This window comes from Ochotona curzoniae, unplaced genomic scaffold (assembly GCF_017591425.1).
Source record: "Ochotona curzoniae isolate NIBS_2020 unplaced genomic scaffold, NIBS_Ocur_1.0 contig_908, whole genome shotgun sequence".
Classification (NCBI taxonomy): Eukaryota; Metazoa; Chordata; class Mammalia; order Lagomorpha; family Ochotonidae; genus Ochotona; species Ochotona curzoniae.
This window is the reverse complement of record NW_024466607.1, coordinates 21,439,524-21,458,605: the sequence shown is the minus strand read 5'-3', so window position 1 is coordinate 21,458,605 and position 19,082 is coordinate 21,439,524. Positions and strand designations below refer to the sequence as shown.

Genomic DNA, 19,082 nt, shown 5'->3' with positions numbered 1-19,082 from the left:
AAAACAAAACAAAACAAAACAGGAGCAAGGGCTAGCACAATGGCTCACCTGGCTAATCCTCTACCTTCAAGCACCTTCTTACATATGGGTGTCAATTCATGTCCCCGTTGCTCCACTTCCCATCCAGCTCCTTGCTCATTACTAAGAAAGCAGCAGAGGATGGCCCAAAGCTTTGGGATCCTGCATTTGTGTGGCAGACCTGGAAGAAGCTCCTGACTCCCAGCTTTAGATCAGCTTGGCTCTGGCTGCTGCAGCCATTTGGGAAATGAATCAGAGGATGGAAGACCTTTCCACCTCTATCTCTCTTCCTCCCTGTAAACCTGTCTTTCCAATAATAAATAAATAAATCTTAAAACAAAAAGCAACCCATAAACCAAGAAGTAGAATTGCTGGGAAAAAACCATACTCTTTTTATACACAATGATAACCAGGCTTTAAAAGGAGGTTAGCAACACTACACAAATATTTTTCCTTAGTGACACTAAAATAATTTTAAACACATATTCTCATTCACTATGCATCCATCAAAAGCACTAAGGTACCAAGACACTTTTCTTTAACTGATTTGAGAAATTTTTCTCTTTAACTCTACTTGCACTTCAAAATGCTGGCTACTCAATCAGCTAATTTGAATAAGTACTTAGGTGATGAAGTAAAAGCTATTTTAAAGTGTGTTCTCATCTAACTTTAATAAGATGAAATGAATTGCCATTGGTACTAAAAATAGTTCACTGTTCTGAAACTCAATGCCTGTTTGCCAGAACAATATTAGTGATGCATATTCTATGCATTCTTTCCCCAAATATGGCATCTGCTGTGCACAAACTTTACAATGGAATCCCCCAGATATTTGATAATACCACCTTTTAAATATTAAAAAAGGACAAATAAATCCACTTACTTTAACAAAACAGAATATACTAAAATTTAGCATTCCAATCTCTCATTACTCATTTTAACTGATGAAAAAGACTATAAATCTAGTTTTAATTTTTACACTCTGATGAAAATTCCACTATGACAATGAGCATATCTGCAAATTTATTTGCTTAAAAGCCATGTTTTAAAATTCACTTTTCATCTTCTTTCTTCTTCTCTAGATCTGACAATTCTAACAGATTAACATAGTAAACTACTTTCCATTATGAAATATGATTCTATACTCCCAACGCTAATCACTTCTCTTTAATACACTGGCATGACAAAAACTAGTATTTAAAAATTTTTTTTTGTATTTTTATTCTAAAAAGTAATAAATATTAAATGTCACATGTACTTTAAAGGTGTTATACCCACAAAGAAGTAATTCTAAGAATGTTTTACTTGAACTGTATTATAAAAGATTTGCTATGTGTTTGATTAGAATCCTGTGACCAAAGACGAAAATAAGACTGGAAATCAAATCACAAAAATTCTTAAATATACATAGAAAGTTATTTTAAGAATTAACTTTCAAAAACAATACTTATAGGCCCATCTTAGAAGCAAATTCCAAGATATCTGTCTTAAAAAGCAAGCTTTACTAATGTCTGATACTCTTAGAGAACCGCCATTTCGGCAGTAGTAAGACCTAATCGGATGGTTAAAACACAATGACCTTGAAAACGTATACATCATGATCCAAAAGAGTTATCAAAAGCCATAGGGAAAAACAGAATACAAACCTTTTGCAAGCTTTGTTTCTTCTACCACTTTGGTTAGATGCCCCTCGACGATCAGCTTCTCTGCCAAAGAAAATAAACGTTAGTATCCCAGCCCAAAGGGAGCAGCACTTCCCCGAGGCCGGCAGTGTAACACATTCCATGACCAAATTTAAAGATGATAACATTACTCCTATGACCAAGCTTGAACAAAAACTTGAACCTGGAAGGGAAACTAAGAGAACTCTAAACTGTGATAGCGCAATAACGTTAAAACAGAAAATGCAGGGCAATCAGACAACTTGCTTTTTATTTTTACTAGATTTCTTATTTTAAAAACCCTGACCCTTTTGCAAAGGACTTGGAAAAAATAGCGCCATCCTCTTTTAATCAAAGGCAGCAAGTTAAAATAAAGCAATTATAAGAAGGTATCTTATCTAAGTTAAGAAGCACAACAATTATGTTACACTAATAGTTTGCCTTTCCATGCTGACAAATTCAGCAGAGATCCCTACTGTATAACATATTTCAGGAAATGGAATAATTTTAGAAATTAAACAAATTAAACGATTTATTTTTCCTGTAAATATATAAAGTGGTATACAGCACTGCTTGTTCCTGTTTTCTTAAAAACAAAAAGCCAAAGCAATACACTTAAGACACTATTTCTTATACTTCAATAGCAGAATGATGGACTATGACTGTTTTGAATATTACTACTGTAATAATATAGGGGAAATCTGCGGGGGGGGGGGGGGGCAGGAGCCGGGAGGAAGAAATTTGACAGGATGGAAAGGGAAAAATCCTAGAGCCTATGGAACTACATAATAAAATAAATTTTAAGAAGGGACATCACTCCTACTGGATGTCCCTTATAATGTAAGCTGTCCTTCCTGTTCTTTGATTTGTTTTACCTTATTCCTGAAATTCCCTTCATAGAAACAGCAATTTTTAGCCATTTTTCTGGCATTTACATTTCTACTTTTTAATATACTATCTTAAAATTTTCTATTAAGCTTTAATATCCTGTCATCCACAAAAGCTACACTTTATCAATCTCTATCAATATTTACATTGACTTTTATATATCTGAGTCATATGCTAAGATTTTCTTTTCCATACTTTTACATTAAGTATTTTTGTATCTTACATTGCTTCTTTTTTTGTTTGCTTGTACTATGCTTTTGTATATCAAGCACAGCCCAAGTTTAAAAAAAAAAAAAGACTTATTTTTTATTGGAAAGGCAGATGTACAGAGAGAAAGATCTGTCTGCTGGTTCATCCCCCAAATGGCCACAATGGCTGGAGCTGAGCTAATCTGAACCAGGAGCCGGGAGCTTCTTCCGGGTCTCCCACGTGGATGCAGGGTTCTAAGGCTTAGGGCTGTCCTTGACTGCTTCCCCAGGCCACAAGTAGAGAGCTGGGAAGTGTGGCAGCTGGGACATGAACCAGTGGCTATGTGGGATCCTGGCACTTGCAAGGCATGGATTTAGCTACTGAGCCATCACACAGGGCCCCAGCCCAAGTTCTCATAGAACATAAAACATTCAATATTGTCAAAAATACTAAACAGTCTGTGATTCCCTTCCCATAGTTCTTTGATCTTGCTCCAGTCTGGGTGGTCCCCTGTGCAAATGTCTTTGTCTCTAGATTCTAAACCATCCTCTTCTATTTATTCCCTGATTTTCTTCTATTACATCCTCTCATAACTTCCTAAAATGGATGATAACAGGTTAGCTTTGAGGACTGGCACTGGTCATGGCTCTCAGGTTAAGCCAGTAGTCGTTATGCTGGTACCCCATAACAGACTGTTGGTTTGAATCCTGGCTGCTCAGATTCCTGCTGCTGCACCAGAGAAGGCAGGAGAAGACGGTTCAAATGGCTGGGTCCCTGCCACCCCTGTGAGACAGCAGCGTGGCAATCTTGGCTCCTGGTTTCAGCCTGATCCTGGCCCTGGACACTGTAGCCATTTGGGGAGTTAACAGGAGCATGGAAGAGCAATTATTCCCCCTTTGCCTATTTTCCAAATAAACAAATAGTCTTCTTCTGTTTGCTTTTTTAAAAAAGAAGCAAAATGCATGATTCCACAGTCAGCTACAATCTAAGAAGGTGATTTTAATAACAGTCTGATTTCTGTTCTCCAGTAAAACATGATAGAGACTTTGTGTTCCGTATCACCTGGCTTGCCTGTGCCTTCCGGTCACCCGAGAGGACTGCCTGGTACTGAAGCAGGTCCAAGGACTGATGTACAGCGTCTGAGAGTATGAGTTTTCTATACTTCCCTCACCTTTCCTGCTGGGGCACCTGAACCAGCATGCTGAGAGAGCAGGAGGCTACATCAGCAAAGCCTGCAGCAACCCAGGCCCCTGAGTGGCTGAAGGACAGAGTAGAAACCTTCTTTCTTGTATAGACCATGTTTCTTGGAAGAATCCCTGAGAGGTAACTGTTCGTTTTCCTCTTTTTTTAAAATCGTATTTATTTATTGTGAACACTAAGAAACAAAAAGGAACATAGAATAAAAAAAAAACTAAGAAAAAAAAACAAAATAAAGGTATAGATTAGCTAAATTTAATAAAGCAAAATTCTGTGTAACAAAAGTCCAAGAAACAGACCTTCCCACCAGCCTCCAAAGCCTTCCAGGTAACTCCTACACATCCATACCCTGATTTCTAAGGTATTTACTCTCTCACATTTCTTTATAATCACACTATTTAAATATTCATGACTAAATAATATACTGTAATTTTTACTGCTTCTGAACTTAAAAAAAAAATTATTTTTCTTGGAAGGACAGGTTTACAGAGAGAAGGAAATAAAGAGAAAAAGATCTTCCATCCATTGTTTCACTCCCCAAGTGGCTACAATGGCCAGAGCTGAGCCAATCTGAAGGAGCCAGGAGCTTCTTCCAGGTCTCCGATGTGGGTCCAGAGTCCTAGACTTTGGGTCATGCTCTACCTCTTCCCCAGGCCACAGGCAGGGAGCGGGATGGTAAGTGGAGCAGCCGGGATTAGAACTGGTATCTATATAGGATTCTGGTGCATGCAAGGTGAGGACTTTAGCCAATAGGCTACAGCGCTGGGCCCTGAACTTTTTTTTAAAAAACAAAGTATTTTCTTGAAAACGCAGATTTACAAAGCAATATATTCTACCAGCTGGTTCACTCCACAAATAGCTGCAACAGCCAGAGCTGAGCCAATCTGAAGCCAGGAGCTTCTTCACAGCAGAAGTTCACACATGGGAACAGGTTGCCAAGATTCTGGGCCAACCTCCATTGTCCCAGGCACAAGCAGGGAGCTGGATGGGAAGTGAGCAGCTGGGATACAAATTAGTGCCCATATAGGATGTTGGCTCTTAAAGGTGGAGAATTAGTCAGTTGAGCAATCGTGTCAGCTCCTGCTTTTGAACTTTACATAGCACGTCAGGCTTCTTTCACAACACACCTCAATATCATTTGCCTACTAAGGGTCTGTTGCGCTATTTGGAGTTTTGAACAATTGGGAATATGACTGCTGTGAATTTCTTCGAGTTACATTTCTCTGCAGGCAATTCTGTAGGGAAGTTTAACATCTGAAAATAATCATCTACGCATTTTGCTTAGTCAGAAAATATCGAACAGATTCCCAGAAATGATCAATTCTTTCCAATGTCTGAAGAGAACCAGGCCAGTTTCCTCGCTGACTACATTACAGTTGTGACATACAATAAAAGAAAGCTCAAGCTAAGAAGTTTAAAGGGAGCACAAGTGTGCCAAGACTGAATTGAAAGCTAAACAGCTGTCCTCCTCCCATGACAGCTGTAACTGAAATGTTTAAGCAGAAGATAAATTCAAATACCACAGACAATCTAATACTAATGTCAGCTACTGAGGATATCTCAAACAACCCAAGAATCTGCTGCTACATATCATGCTGGATATTTCTCTCCTTTTTTTTCTTTTTAAGATTTATTTATTTTTATTGCAAAGTCAGATATATAGAGAGGTGGAGAGACAGAGAGGAAGATTTTCCTTCGGATGATTCTTTCCCCAAGTGATTGCAACGGAAGGAGCTGAGCTGACCTGGAGCCAGGAGCTAGGAGCTTCTTCTGGGTCTCCCATTTGGGTGCAGGGTTCCAAGGCTTTGGACCATCCTCAAAAGCTTTCCCAGTTCCCAGGGAACTGGATGGGAAGTGGGGCCACCAGGATTAGAACTGATGCTCATATGGGATCCTGGCTCCTTCAAGGCGAGGACTTTAGCTGCTAGGCCATTGTACTCAGCCCCATGCTGTATATTTCTAAGTCTCAAAGGTGGATTTCATTCAAGAAATAATGCTATGAAGTCATCAAAATAATGTGTTTGAGATTAAACTTCCCCAGGTAAAAATTTACATACATTTTGGTAATCAAAAGATATTCCCTAGACTATAAGAAAATATTATTTAATAAAAGTAATAAAGCCAGATCAATCAGCTTTCACAGTCATATAATGGAAGATAAGGAGAAAAACAAATTATTTCCCTAAAAAAGCTTCCATAAATACTTCTCAATTTTATCCTCTCCTCACCCCATAAATTTCATACTTACTAGCTAATGTGTAGTTCTATGTGCCAGGCACTACTTACAGCACTTAGCAAAAACAACCTCAATTCATTTTCCTAATAATTCCTACAGGTAGGCACTGCAATACCATTTTATAAATGAGGAAATTGTGATTAAGAGAGGCTAATTTGTCCACTATTACATAAACTATGAGAAAATATGTTAGTATTTGTATCAAGATCTCTCTGACCCACAAGTCTTATGTGAATCTCATTGGACTGAAATTTTCATGGTGGGAGGTCTGTGTTCCCTCAGAAGGGTCTAGGAGCATCTATTTGTTGGCAGAAATTTAGCGTTGTCTGTTTCAGAATGACAACATCAACAATAAAGGAGGAAGAGTAAAGCAAGTGAGAGATTTTATTAAAAACCAGAGATTCCTGCTTGCCAGGAGGGGTCCCCAAAGGAGTTGTCCATCTGGGTCTGGGTCCTGGGAGGTTACACAGGGAGCATAAATAGATTATGTTTGTGTGTGTTCATCATTTTGTTGTTGTTTTCTATGATACTGCTTTCCTTTATTTTTTTGTTGAGGATTCTCTTATGGACAAATGCATACTGACTTTTCTAGTAACCTTACAAATTACATATATTATCCAATTTACATCTTATGGTGTAAGCTATATTCTTATTTTCTGTGTTTTGATCTAGCAAGGTCTGTGATATGTGATTTAATCATCACCACAGAACTATGAATTTACAAATTTTTCCTTGTTAAAAGATAAAATCAATTTTTGCATTAAGGAAATCTCTGACCTAATTATAAACATCATAAATGGAAATGAGTGAAAGTGACCTTTAAGGTCAATAAAGTTAAATATGGGAAAGAAACTGAAATCAGATTTTAATAAGCTATCATCAAGGTAAATAAACAAACAGCTCCAGAAGGTATTTGTCCTAGAAATGAAGACGGAGGACCAGCTGAGAGAGGAGCAACTCAGTGACAGTGCAATGTCGGCCTCAGATGTTAAGATGCCGTTTAGGATGCTGCATCCCATCTCAGACCGCCTGGGTTTAAATCCCAGCTCTGCATCTGACGCAAGTTTCCTGCTCATGTTTGTTCTGGAAAGCAGCGAATGATGGCTCCAGTATTTGGGTCTCTGCACCCACAAAAAGAGACCTGGGCTGAGTTTCTGGCTCCTAGTTTGAGCCTGGAAAAGCCCTGCTGATATGGGAAACTGCAAAGGAATCAGCAGGTGGAAGGTCTTCTTGTCTCTCCACCTGTCATTCTCTGCCCTTCAAATAAATCAATAAGCCATTAAAAATATGGATATAGATAATTTTTTAAAAGATACAGCCTACACACTTAAACACAGTTGACATGAATTTTAGATTATCACCTGAGTAGTTATATTGGGAAAATAGCAAGTAGAAATGTTAGAAAGCTGGTCAAATGGGAAAATGATAGGTACAAATACTCCTCCAATATATCCTACACAAACCACCATAAGGACAAAGAAACAAAAAAAGAAATTTAGCAATATCTAGCTTACATTCTTTCTTGATATGATGGGAGATATAACCTCCAATAAGCAGGGAGCCTCTTGCTGTTGAGAAACTTCAGTGAAAAAAGCAAAGTTTAAAAAGCGTTCAAGCAGGATATGTAATCAGAATAATCCCAAGATTGTTCACAGAGGCTGACCTCATAGTGATGAAAAATAAACGTTCAGTCCCAGGAGCAACACTTGGCCCAAATAAGGCAATTTCTATGTGAGAGCAAAACCCTAACAGAAAGAAGCAAATAAGAAAAAGCACACACAGATACTGACTGGAGTTTTATGAGAGTCAGGACGACACATTTTTGAAATTTAGAAGAAGTATCCAACAAGATATGAAACATTAAAAGAATTAAACTTTTGTCTAGAAATAACAACAGCACTTAAATCCCACAGTCAATGCGGATTAATATAATGACATAAGGTTCACTTCAGGCCAGTTAACTCCACCAGAAGGGAGATGCCCTTGAGGGAGTACACAGTCTCTACAATGTAACCTCCGAGGAACTTTGTTCTGGCATCCGGCTGTGATGCCACTGCCCTTTCCAGGACACACAGTAGCAAGTGAAATCAAACGGGCAGGCAACAGCCCAGGGAAGGCTGCTTCGCACTCTATGCCCACCCAGCGAGGTCAGATCTCCATGTGTTTAGATTCTCCATGTTGCACTTTTCATCTTTCCCATCAGTATACAAGATATATACATGACAGAGCACATGGCCATGTATGAAACAGACTTAGAGATGCAGATTTCACGAGCTCAGAAAGCTTCTTGGGTGGCAAAACACAGAAACCTCATTATATCCATTAAGTTTACACAGTAAACATTAAGTAATTAAAATCTGCAGTGTTTGTAAAGTGTGAAGTTCTGCCTAAACCAAACTCATCTCCCGAATCCCCGAAGAAGAAAATACCGCAAAAACTTTTAGTTTTATTGAAAAAAAAAAGTTTTTAATATACAAAATACTGAATTTGTGGTTCTGGAATTACACAAAAGATTTAAATATAATCTGTTTGAAGTCCAGTCTCTCTGACTGGGATTAAGAGCTATTCTCTGAAACGATAATTTAAAATAGTTTGTATTACCATAAAAGGAAACCAAGTTGAAATGTTTTCCATTTCACTTATTGTCCACAAAATCACCATGGAAACTGAGAGCCAACAACCAAATAATTCTCTCATGGATTCATAAATGTTTTTATATATTTGTATAAAATACATACATATAAAAATTAAAAATCATTATATTAAAAAGACATGTACAAAGAATCAGATGGATAGTAAACTGTTTGCTCTCTAACTTATAAAGCACAAGTTGAACTGATACCAGGCAAGCACAAGCACCAGTAAACAATGAAGGCTAAGTATTTAATGTTTGCTTTTCCAAAAACTGGTCTACCTCTGCATAGAGAATATACTCTTCATGATCGTAAATCAGTTCAAATGCCTATTACTGAAAATGGCAAAAAGTTTGTGTGTACTTGTCAGTAAATAGTCTCAAATGGTTAAAAAGTGGTTAGTACAAATTTCCTACACTATGAGATTTGCTGGACTTGCCTGCGATAATACTTTAAAAAAAATTAAAAATTTCTATTATGGCATCTTGTCATTGAAGAATGAAATGTCTCTTTGAAAACAAACTGAATTTAAGGTAACCTTTCCTATTCTAATTCTGGCCATGCAAATTTAAGGAATCAGCTAGAACCATTAATAACCAAATCCTTGCTATTTGCAACTTAGAAACCAAACAAATCCTAAACACAGGCCTAAACTAGTAGTCATTGTACTCAACGACCCAGGGGCTTCAGAGGTTCAAGAATATTTGTATTTTTGTTGTTCTTTGGTCAGCCATATGTACAAAGAGTGAGATTTATTTCATTTTGCTTTACTTGCAAGGCAGAGTTAAAGACAGAGGGAGAAGCAGAAAAGATACACAGAGAGATAGATCTATTGATCAACTTTCCTTCAGCAGGTTCACTTTCCAGATGGCCCAATGGCCAAGTCTGGGCCAGGCTAATACCAGGGGGCCAGGACTCCACCTGGATCACCCACACAGGTGAGAAGGATGATGTGCCTGGGCTATCTTCCATTGTATTAACAGGTGGCTTAGCAGAGAGCAGGAACAGAAGTGGAACAACTGGGACTTGAATCATTGCTCATACAGGATGCTGGCTTAACCAGCTGTGCCAAAATGCTGACCCCTGAATGGGATTTTATATTCTAATTTTTCCTTCTATGTACCACAAGCTTAATATTTCCTAAGATATTACATAATCCTCATAAATATCACTTTACAAGTTGTCTAATATTACCACTGAGGAAATTTGCTGTAATTCACAAAACTTCTTTGCTAATTCTGAATGTCTATTTGAACCATTTTTCCTCCATAATTACAATGCAGTGAAAATCTCTAATCAACTTTATGTTCAAAAAATTGTCCTGTGTTACAATTATAAATATTTAAAAATGATTTTAAATAAAATTGTCCATGATAAATTACACATTAATAATTAACAATTAAAAGTGAAATAATTTTTAATTTTCATTTTTAAAAGATTTTTTTTTTATTGGAAAGGCAGATTGACAGAAGGAAGGAGAGACAGATATTTTTGGTCCACTGGTTCACTCCCCAAGTGGCTGCAATGGCTGCAGCTGAGCCAATCAGAAGCCAGGAGTCAGGCGCCTCCTCCAGAGTCTACCAGGTGGGTACAAGGTCTCAAGGCTTCGGCCCATCCTCTATTGCTTTCCCAGTTCACAAGCAAGCAGCTGAATGGGAAGTGGAGCAGCTACAATATGAATCAGAGCCCATATGAGACCCCAGTGGTTGCAAGGTGAGGACGTAGCCACTAGGCTACTGCACCAGGCCCATAAAGCATTTTTATAAACTACAACAGATTAAAACACTTTCTGTTTTTTGATAATTTTATGTTCACATTTCTTTGGGTTCAAAATATAAAATCCAACTTTCAAAACAAAATTAACTTATCAAAGAATGATCACATGTAATAAAGTATAAATTTTTTTCCGAAGTGGATACTAATTATCTTACCCCAAGTAGCTGTATTAATTCATAAAGTTTTAAAAGTTACTTTAACTAGAGACAACAAAAAGATGCACTGACCTTTGCTTTGGGAATATTGTGGTTTTTTTTTTTAATACCTATTCATTTTTATTGTAAAGGCAGATATACAGAGAGGAGGAGAGATAGAGAAGAAGATCTTCCATCCAATGATTCACTCTCCAAGTGACCGCAATGGCCGGTGCTGCACCGATCCGAAGCCAGGAGCAGGGAACTTCCTCCAGGTCTCCCACACGGGTGCAGGGTCCCAACACTTTGGGCCATCCTCGACTGTTTTCCCAGGACACAAGCAGGGAGCTGGATGGGAAACAGGGCTGCTGGGATTAGAACCGGTGCCCAAATGGCATCCCAGCGTGTGCAAGGCAAGGACATTAGCCACTAGGCCACCACGCCGGACCCAGTTTCAGTTTCAACTACTGCTTCCCAGTCACTTCCTTGCTAACGTGTCTGGGAAGCAAGCGAATGCTGGCCCAGATATGAGGGCTCCTGCCATTCGCATGGGAGACCCCGATGGCCTTCCTGATTCTGACTTGGCTTATCCCTGGCTGCTGTGGGTATGAGGGGAGTGAACCAGTAGATGCAAGATCTGTCTCTGTTTACTCTGCCTTTCAAGTAAATAAACAGGCAAAGTTGTGAACAAGACAATGAAATAAATCGCTTCAAAATAATACTAATATATCTAATATTATAGCGTATAATATTAGATATGTTATAGCATCTAAAGTTGGTAAATCAGAAGCTCCCCTAAAGCTATTCTCCAGAAGGATCTCTATGGAATATAATATTGATCTACTGACCTTCTGCCTGCTGTAATCAGCAGGTGTGACCCTTCCCTGTGCACCACAGATGGGGACACCACACAGGCACGCACACCCCCCCAGATCAGATCAGACATTCAGGAATGTGTGAGATCCCTCGTTCCGAGCCGGGGAGGGAAGTGTGTGAGGAGGAACGTGGTGAGCAAGACAAGAAAAAGGGAAATGCCTCAGAAAGTATTTGCCTAATCAGAAAAAGAACGGATGTCAGCAAAGGATTTTTACTAACTAGAGTGGTCTTCACTTCTTACTAAGAAGATGAAGAAATTACAACAACCTCAGGAGCACTATAATGTAAACATTTACATGATTTTCAACAATGGACCATAATATTTTTGTTCAGGATTAGCATGGCTGTCTAAACTGCCTCAAAAGACTACTTTTCTTTAAAATCATCTTAAAGACAGTCTTGCTCTAAGATGTAGGACAATCTCCTCTAACGTCTTTCCCAGAAACAGCAAGTTCCTGTGACCCTGAGGGCCATCTTCGGAAGGGTGCACCAACTAATTATTTTGGTGGCCTCAGTTAATCTATGTATTTAAGAACCTCAAAATTTAAATAGTTGATAAAACTAAAATTCAAATAAACAGCTTAATTTTACTCTTTATTAAGCATCCACAGGAAGCTTAGACACTTAACATTTAAAACTGCTCAGTAATGATTTTTTTTTTTAAGATTTTTAAATTGAAAAGTCAGAATTACAGAGAGAAGGAGAGACGGAGAAGGATCTGCTGTTTGTTGGTTCACTACCCAAGTGGCCATAACATCCAGAGCCGAAGCCAGGGGCTTCTTCCACGTGTCCCACGTGGGTGCAGGTCCCAAGGCTTTGGGCCGTCCTCAACTGCTTTCCCTGGCCACGAGCAGGGAGCTGGATGGGAAGTGGAACAGCCGGGATTAGAACCGGTGATCATATGGGATCCTGGCGCATGCAAGGTGAAGACTTAACCTGTTAGGCTACTGTGCTGGGCCCAGTAATGATTCTTAATTAACAAGCCTGAAACTTCCTTGCGCGCGCACACACACGTGTGTGTGCGTGTGTGTGCGTGTGTGTGTGTGTGTGTTTGTGAGAGAGAGAAAGAGAGAGACTAATCTGAAATGTTCTGTTCCATCTATGAAGGCAAAATGCAACAGGAATATTTTTCTCAAAAGAGAGAAATACTGACACTATGAAAAGGCCGGCTATTGTCTGAAGATGGCCCTTTGTGCATGTCTAGTAAAATAAACACATGGAGTTTCTCATTTAGCCTGACTGCATTAAAACCAATGTGAAAAATACTCTGTACTCACTCTGGCATTCTATGAATTGATGAATAAAAGTGCAGTCCCCGCCACTCTTTGAAAGCAAGTGCTCTAATAAAGAAAGAAACACCTTTAAGGATACGATATTGTTGGTCTTTGAAAACCAACAGCAAAGAGAAAAACGGAAATGTATAAACATAGCTAATTCTGGATAAAATTTGAATAGATTTTAATACATATTTTTCAGTTGAAGATAAAGGACTGAAAATGATAGTTTAATAATCATTAATTTGTACCCCAAATGGTTAGCTTTTAAAGGTGCAGTTTTTATCCAAAGAGATAGAAAAAAATGCACATATTGCTTTAAAAACCTTCTCCCATTTTCAAAAATGTTTCTCCATGAGAACTTAACAAATACCTTTAAATAATGTTAAAAATTTTGTATTTTATTACTACATTAACATTTAATTTCTATTTTCTAACAGCCCCTCTTAGAAGCTAAATATTCATATCAGTCAGGAGATAAAAGGTAAATATGTTAAAAATACCATCAAATAATTCTTTGAAATTGAAGAAACATAAAAAATTCTATATTTATCATTTCACACAGTCTTCCCTTTTGAGTCATTTAATCTTTAATTCATATATTGTCAAAAAGTTACACTGTTGAACTTTGTTCAAATGATTATAACCACTGTCTGTGCACTTTAAATTAAGAGCTTGGCCAACGGCTTTTGTTCAGATAAAACTGAGTTGTTTTCTTTTTTTTTAATGAATAGAGAGAACTAAACCGAACCACAGTACTTCTAATAAGTTTTAGCCCTTTTATTAAAGTTAAATTTATTACTCTGATGCAAATAACTACTGAATTTGGATAATATCTTTCAATGACATATTTGTGTCTTTTTTCAAAAATACTAAATAGATTGGGAAGTTTGAGTGTTAAAGATAAATCCCAACATGTTGACAATCTGAAAGGTGTTAAAACACTAAAACCTGTCAAAAATGGACATGAGTTCGTATCACTCTCACAGGAAAACCTCTGCTCTCCTTATCTCAACCTTCCACATCCCTTGATCAACTCTGCAGCAGAAGCAGACACCTCCTATTCTGACAGTAAGTCACTTCTCTTAGCTGCCTTCTCTGCCCCTACTAAATCTGTCATCATCCTTCAACTAGTTACAAGGCGTGCAGAGCCTCCAGTCCACAGTCATCATCAGTAACAGGGAAATAAAAGGTTCATATAACTCACGTTTTGGAATGATCACTGCATTACATATTTGAGATGTTATAGGGATAAAATATAGCCCTTAAAAAAACCCAATGTTGGGTGTAAAAGAATCCTAAAGTTTATAACTATTTCATAAAGAAAATTTGCTACTTGGAGCCAAGAAGATCAAAACAGCACACCTCAGGAGGGTAGTAACAACCAAGAGAAAAGTTGTTCTACATCATTGCTAAGCTACATGATACTTTCAAACTATACTACATCAGAAGCCAACTAAAGGAATTCATAGAATCTATTTGAAATCAAATTTCAGAGTAAAATCAACAAACGCTGCACAACACCTATTAAAGCAGAAAACTCCACCATTAACTGACAAAGCTAAAAGTCACTTTTGTCTACTTGGATTTTAAAACCTAGACTTCATTAAAATACTTACTATACTGTTTTAGATAAAATTTAAGATCAAGTATACACACATATATGTTTACAACTTCTACAAAGAAATTGCCTATATGTATCAGAGAAAGCTCTTACAGATTACATATATATAAAAGATTTGAATCATGATAATATCACTTGAATTCCGATCTTTGGGAATTAATTTTCCCCAAACTAAAAAAAATTGATAAAACAATCTCAAAGAAATTATATTTACTGAAGGGAAAAGGGTTGCTTATAAATAAAGATAGAGAAATGTAACTTAGAGAAATACTATTAAATTGAGTTTCAATTTATGCATGAGTTTCCTATACATTCTGATTTCTTACACCCACACTGTCCAACACTATAGCCATTAGTCACATGTGGTTGTTGAGTTCTACAAATACAACTAGTTCAGACTGAGGTGTGCTGTAAGTACAAAACATACACACCATGATTTCAAATATAGTAAAAAGAAGCAAAATAGTTCATTAATAATCCTCTAATGCTGATTACATGTTGAAATGCAACATTTTGGATACTGTGAATTAAGCATATCAATAAAATTTGTTCTGCCTAATTAGGTTAACTATTTAAACCAAAAAAATTAATTATACATGTAGCTCATATTTTCATAAGGCGTTAATATTCTAAATTTTCTAAGCTATAATACTTATTAAATAAGATACAAACGTTACAACACAAAATCTGTGCTTTCAGCAAAGTATATTTAAATAATTTTAAAAAGGGAGCTCATTGGAAGATGTATTACTTTATTATTTAAATAGTAACTTTCATTAAAATCAGGACTCTGGCAATATTAGAATACTTTGTAATTGGCATGTTCCTATATTATAAGCAATTCAGAGTGGAAAAGGGGCCCCATCTTAATCCAAAGTCTATTTCATAACTAAATCTGGTAAAACACAATTTGAGTATATACAGAAATTTACTGCTTAGTTACTCTAAAATATTGTTAATCTGTCTCAAGTTACCCAATTTATCACCCCCGACCCAAATTCCTATACACCAAGGAAATAATAATTATAGTATGGTTTACCTTTTAGTATTTAAAATAACTTTAGTTTTTTTTTTTAAAGATTTATTTTTATTATTTTTTCATTGGAAAGGCAGATATACAGAGAGGAGAGACAGAGAGGAAGATCTTCCGTCCGATGATTCACTCCCCAAGTGAGCGCAACGGGCCGATACTATGCCGATCCGAAGCCAGGAGCCTCTTCCGGGTCTCCCACGCGGGTGCAGGTTCCCAAAGCTTTGGGCCGTCCTCGACTGCTTTCCCAGGCCACAGGCAGGGAGCTGGAAGGGAAGCTGGGCTGCCGGGATTAGAACCGGCGCCCATATGGGATCCCGGGCGTGCTAGGTGAGGACCTTAACCACTTGCGCCACCGCGCCGGGCCCATAAAATAACTTTAGTTTTAAATCAAGGTATCTATTTATAACTATTACAGTATGAAAATAATCTACTATTCTGAATCAGTTAAATTTTAAGCAATAATTTTCCAACTCTGTAAACACATCCTCAACACCTGGAGGGTGATGGATTTGATTAAAAAGTACATATGTCAGAAAGAGAGAAACAAGCAAAATAATGACAGAAAACATAAAAAAAATTTAAGCAAGTTATCAGAAGATGATTAGATAATTTCATGTAAGTTTTCTGTATATATTTGACAACCAACTAGTAATTTTTGTGCAATGAATATAAACTACACCTTTAAAAATTCTGAAATTTAAAGTTGAAATTTTAAGAAATCAATTTAGTTTACAAATCACACTTAGAACAAGTAACAATTAGTGATGAAAGTGTTATCCTGAGTTTCAAAACTTATGAAATATGCGATATTAGGCCTTGACTTTGCTATATAGATCTACCTGAGCCTATTTTGCTAGTCTTAATTAAAAACAAGTTAACTGAATCAAACAAAAAAAATATAAAAATCCACCTCTTGACTGACTGCTGCCCAAGAACTACCATGATAATCCCTGACGCCTGGAAAAAAGTACTGAATATGAAGTTCTAGGCATGGATCTTGTTATTTTCCACTTAATGTTTATATCAAAAGTGAGATGACAGGCACATAGATGAGTAAACACAGAACGATATTGCTCCTTTTGCACTGCAAGCAGGTAGTGCAGGATCTGCCTCCTTACCGGTGCTTGAGCAATGCTAGATGGAAGGGGAGGGGTAGAAGAACAGGCATCTTCAGAACTGAAGCATTTTAAAGGCCACTTGATAAAATGTACGTCATGTTATAGTAGGCAAAGCAGTAACTAATAGCTTACAGTTTTTGACAACAGAGAGCTCACACTATGCTTAAAGAATGGTGACAGAACTAAGAAGTAACAAAGGATTTTTCTGGTGGCAGAAATGACTGATTTCATTCTTTGATCAATGAAAGACTGATAAAGAAAACAATCCAAGGGATAGATAAATAAATTCGAACATTAAAAAAATAGGGGTCGGGGGTAAGCGTTTGATTCAGCAGTTAAACTGCCCACATACCACATCAGATTCCTAACTACTCCACTACCAATCCAGTTTTACGGTAAGGTGCACACTGGGAGAATCAGGTAACAGTTAAAGTTCTTGGGTCCACGGCACCCATGTCAGAAATCCAGACTGAATTCTAGGCTTCTGTTTCCAGTCTGACTGAGCCCTGGCTGGCGCAGGCACTTAGGAAAGAACTCGCACAGCACCTTCCTCTTTCTCGCTCTGCTTTTCAGATAACATGGGGTAGGGTGGGAGCAGGGGAGGATGCTCAGCAGGTGCTCAATTATCTCCTAGAAGCAGAGCCCAATGGAACAAAATGGTAATATACCTCTTTGTAAAATACAATAGGGACTAGGAAGAGCCTACACGGACCAGTAATACAGTTGAACTTCGTCATTTTCCTATTATTTGAATAGTTAAAATTTCCATACAACAAGGAATATCTAGGAAAATAATACAGTAACATGTCTTACAGAATAAAAGGAAACCTGATTTTGAAAGATGGAATTCAATGGTCTGTGAATAGCATGCATTTCATTCCAAATACTTAAAACCCTAGACTACCTATCCTGCTTAAACAGTAAAAGGAAATCACAGGGGGAAGAATTTAAGTTTTTTACACTACCTTTTTCTCTGCTCCCATTTATTTTAGGTAAGAAGTCATCAACTTGTATCCCTAGGATTAAGACAGTATATCATTGCCTAATCAAAGAAAATATGACTTAAAAGTGGTCAAAGTGTAACCATGGCATTTTATATTTCAATTCATACTAAGAGTGTACTGAATGAACATTTTAAATGTATTTTTACAAGAAAAGCTCAACTTGCCATTTTTCCATTAATTTAGAGTAAAGGTTCCAATTCCATAGCAGCCTTACACTGAACCCCAAAAGAAAAAGGATCCTGCCATTCATGTATTGTTCTTACCTACAGATCTCAAAGGAAACACACAGAAATTCCATTCATCTCAAGGACTAAACAATGGTGCCCACTGGTGGCAATCAAATATATTTTAGAAGGAAGTCTCCTAAGAGCTCAATTATTTTATATTCAATCATGTAAAATATCCCTTTAAGAAAGCACTCAGTGTGAGATAATAAACAAGGTCTAAGGTTTAATGATAAAAAAATATTCGGCTTTAAGTAAAGAAACAGGATCACACCTACCTAAGCTGCTGCATTCTTTAAGAGTTTTCTCCTGAAGATGTCCTAACCGTACTGTAAATAAAAGTCCAAGAAAAAGATATTTCACAGATAAAAAGAAAGAAATCGAATCAAATCAATTTATGGATTAGCTAACTTACCTTGTAAAGCTGTCAGCCTTTCATTGGTGAAATCATTATCAGCTTGCAAAGCTTCTATTTTTGCCTGCAGCTCCTGTTCCTTTTCTTCCATTTCATCTATCTTATGCTGCAGTTCTTTTTTCTCAGCCTGTCCCTTCTGTTGGATTTCCTCTTGTTTTCCTTCTGCTACCTGTTGAGGAAAAAAATAAAATACAGAAAAGAAAATTTAGTTATTCCATAAGACCTTCTTATGTTTTCATAAGCCTTAACAAGGACAGCCTTATTCACCTAAATATCTAAACAAATTATTCCATATTCTAGAACATACTGGTGTTTCTAAACTGGGAAGATAAAGACAAAGGTGTAATGTCAAAAGGGATTGACACTCAGGTCAGTCCTTCCCGAAACCTAAAAAAGGAAAAACGTAGAGCAATCACACAGGCTCCCCACCATGATAAAGAAAGGTTAAAGTTGAAAAAAAATTAATTTTTAAAGAGGAAAGTAAAATAACTAAAATTACTATAGTTTTTATCCTAAATTCTGAAATGTAACTTAATCTGAAATTTTAGGTAAAATTGCATTTAGCTAGGGGAATACTGGCACATGTACTTTTTCAAAAGACCTTTAAAAAAGAATAATTTTTAGGGCCTGGTGCAATAGCGTAGTGATTAAAGTCCCGCCTTGCACACACCAGGATCCCATATGGGCGCCGGTTCTAATCCCAGCAGCCCCGCTTCCCATCCAGCTCCCTGCTTGTGGCCTGGGAAAGCAGTCAAGGACAGCCCAGAGAATTGGGACCCTGC

General features: G+C 37.3%; 1 protein-coding gene across 1 annotated transcript in view; it reads right to left on the bottom strand.

Moving 5' to 3' along the window:
- Positions 1-19,082, bottom strand: part of LOC121165995 (sarcolemma associated protein) — a 117,651-nt gene that overhangs the window by 21,901 nt on the left and 76,668 nt on the right. Inside the window, exons 10-14 of the mRNA XM_040995021.1 lie at positions 18,301-18,469; positions 18,164-18,214; positions 17,623-17,673; positions 12,886-12,948; positions 1,665-1,724 (exon numbers count right to left, since the gene is read on the bottom strand). Of these exons, the coding sequence (XP_040850955.1) occupies positions 1,665-1,724; positions 12,886-12,948; positions 17,623-17,673; positions 18,164-18,214; positions 18,301-18,469 (394 nt within the window). The remainder of the gene's footprint in view (positions 1-1,664; positions 1,725-12,885; positions 12,949-17,622; positions 17,674-18,163; positions 18,215-18,300; positions 18,470-19,082) is intronic.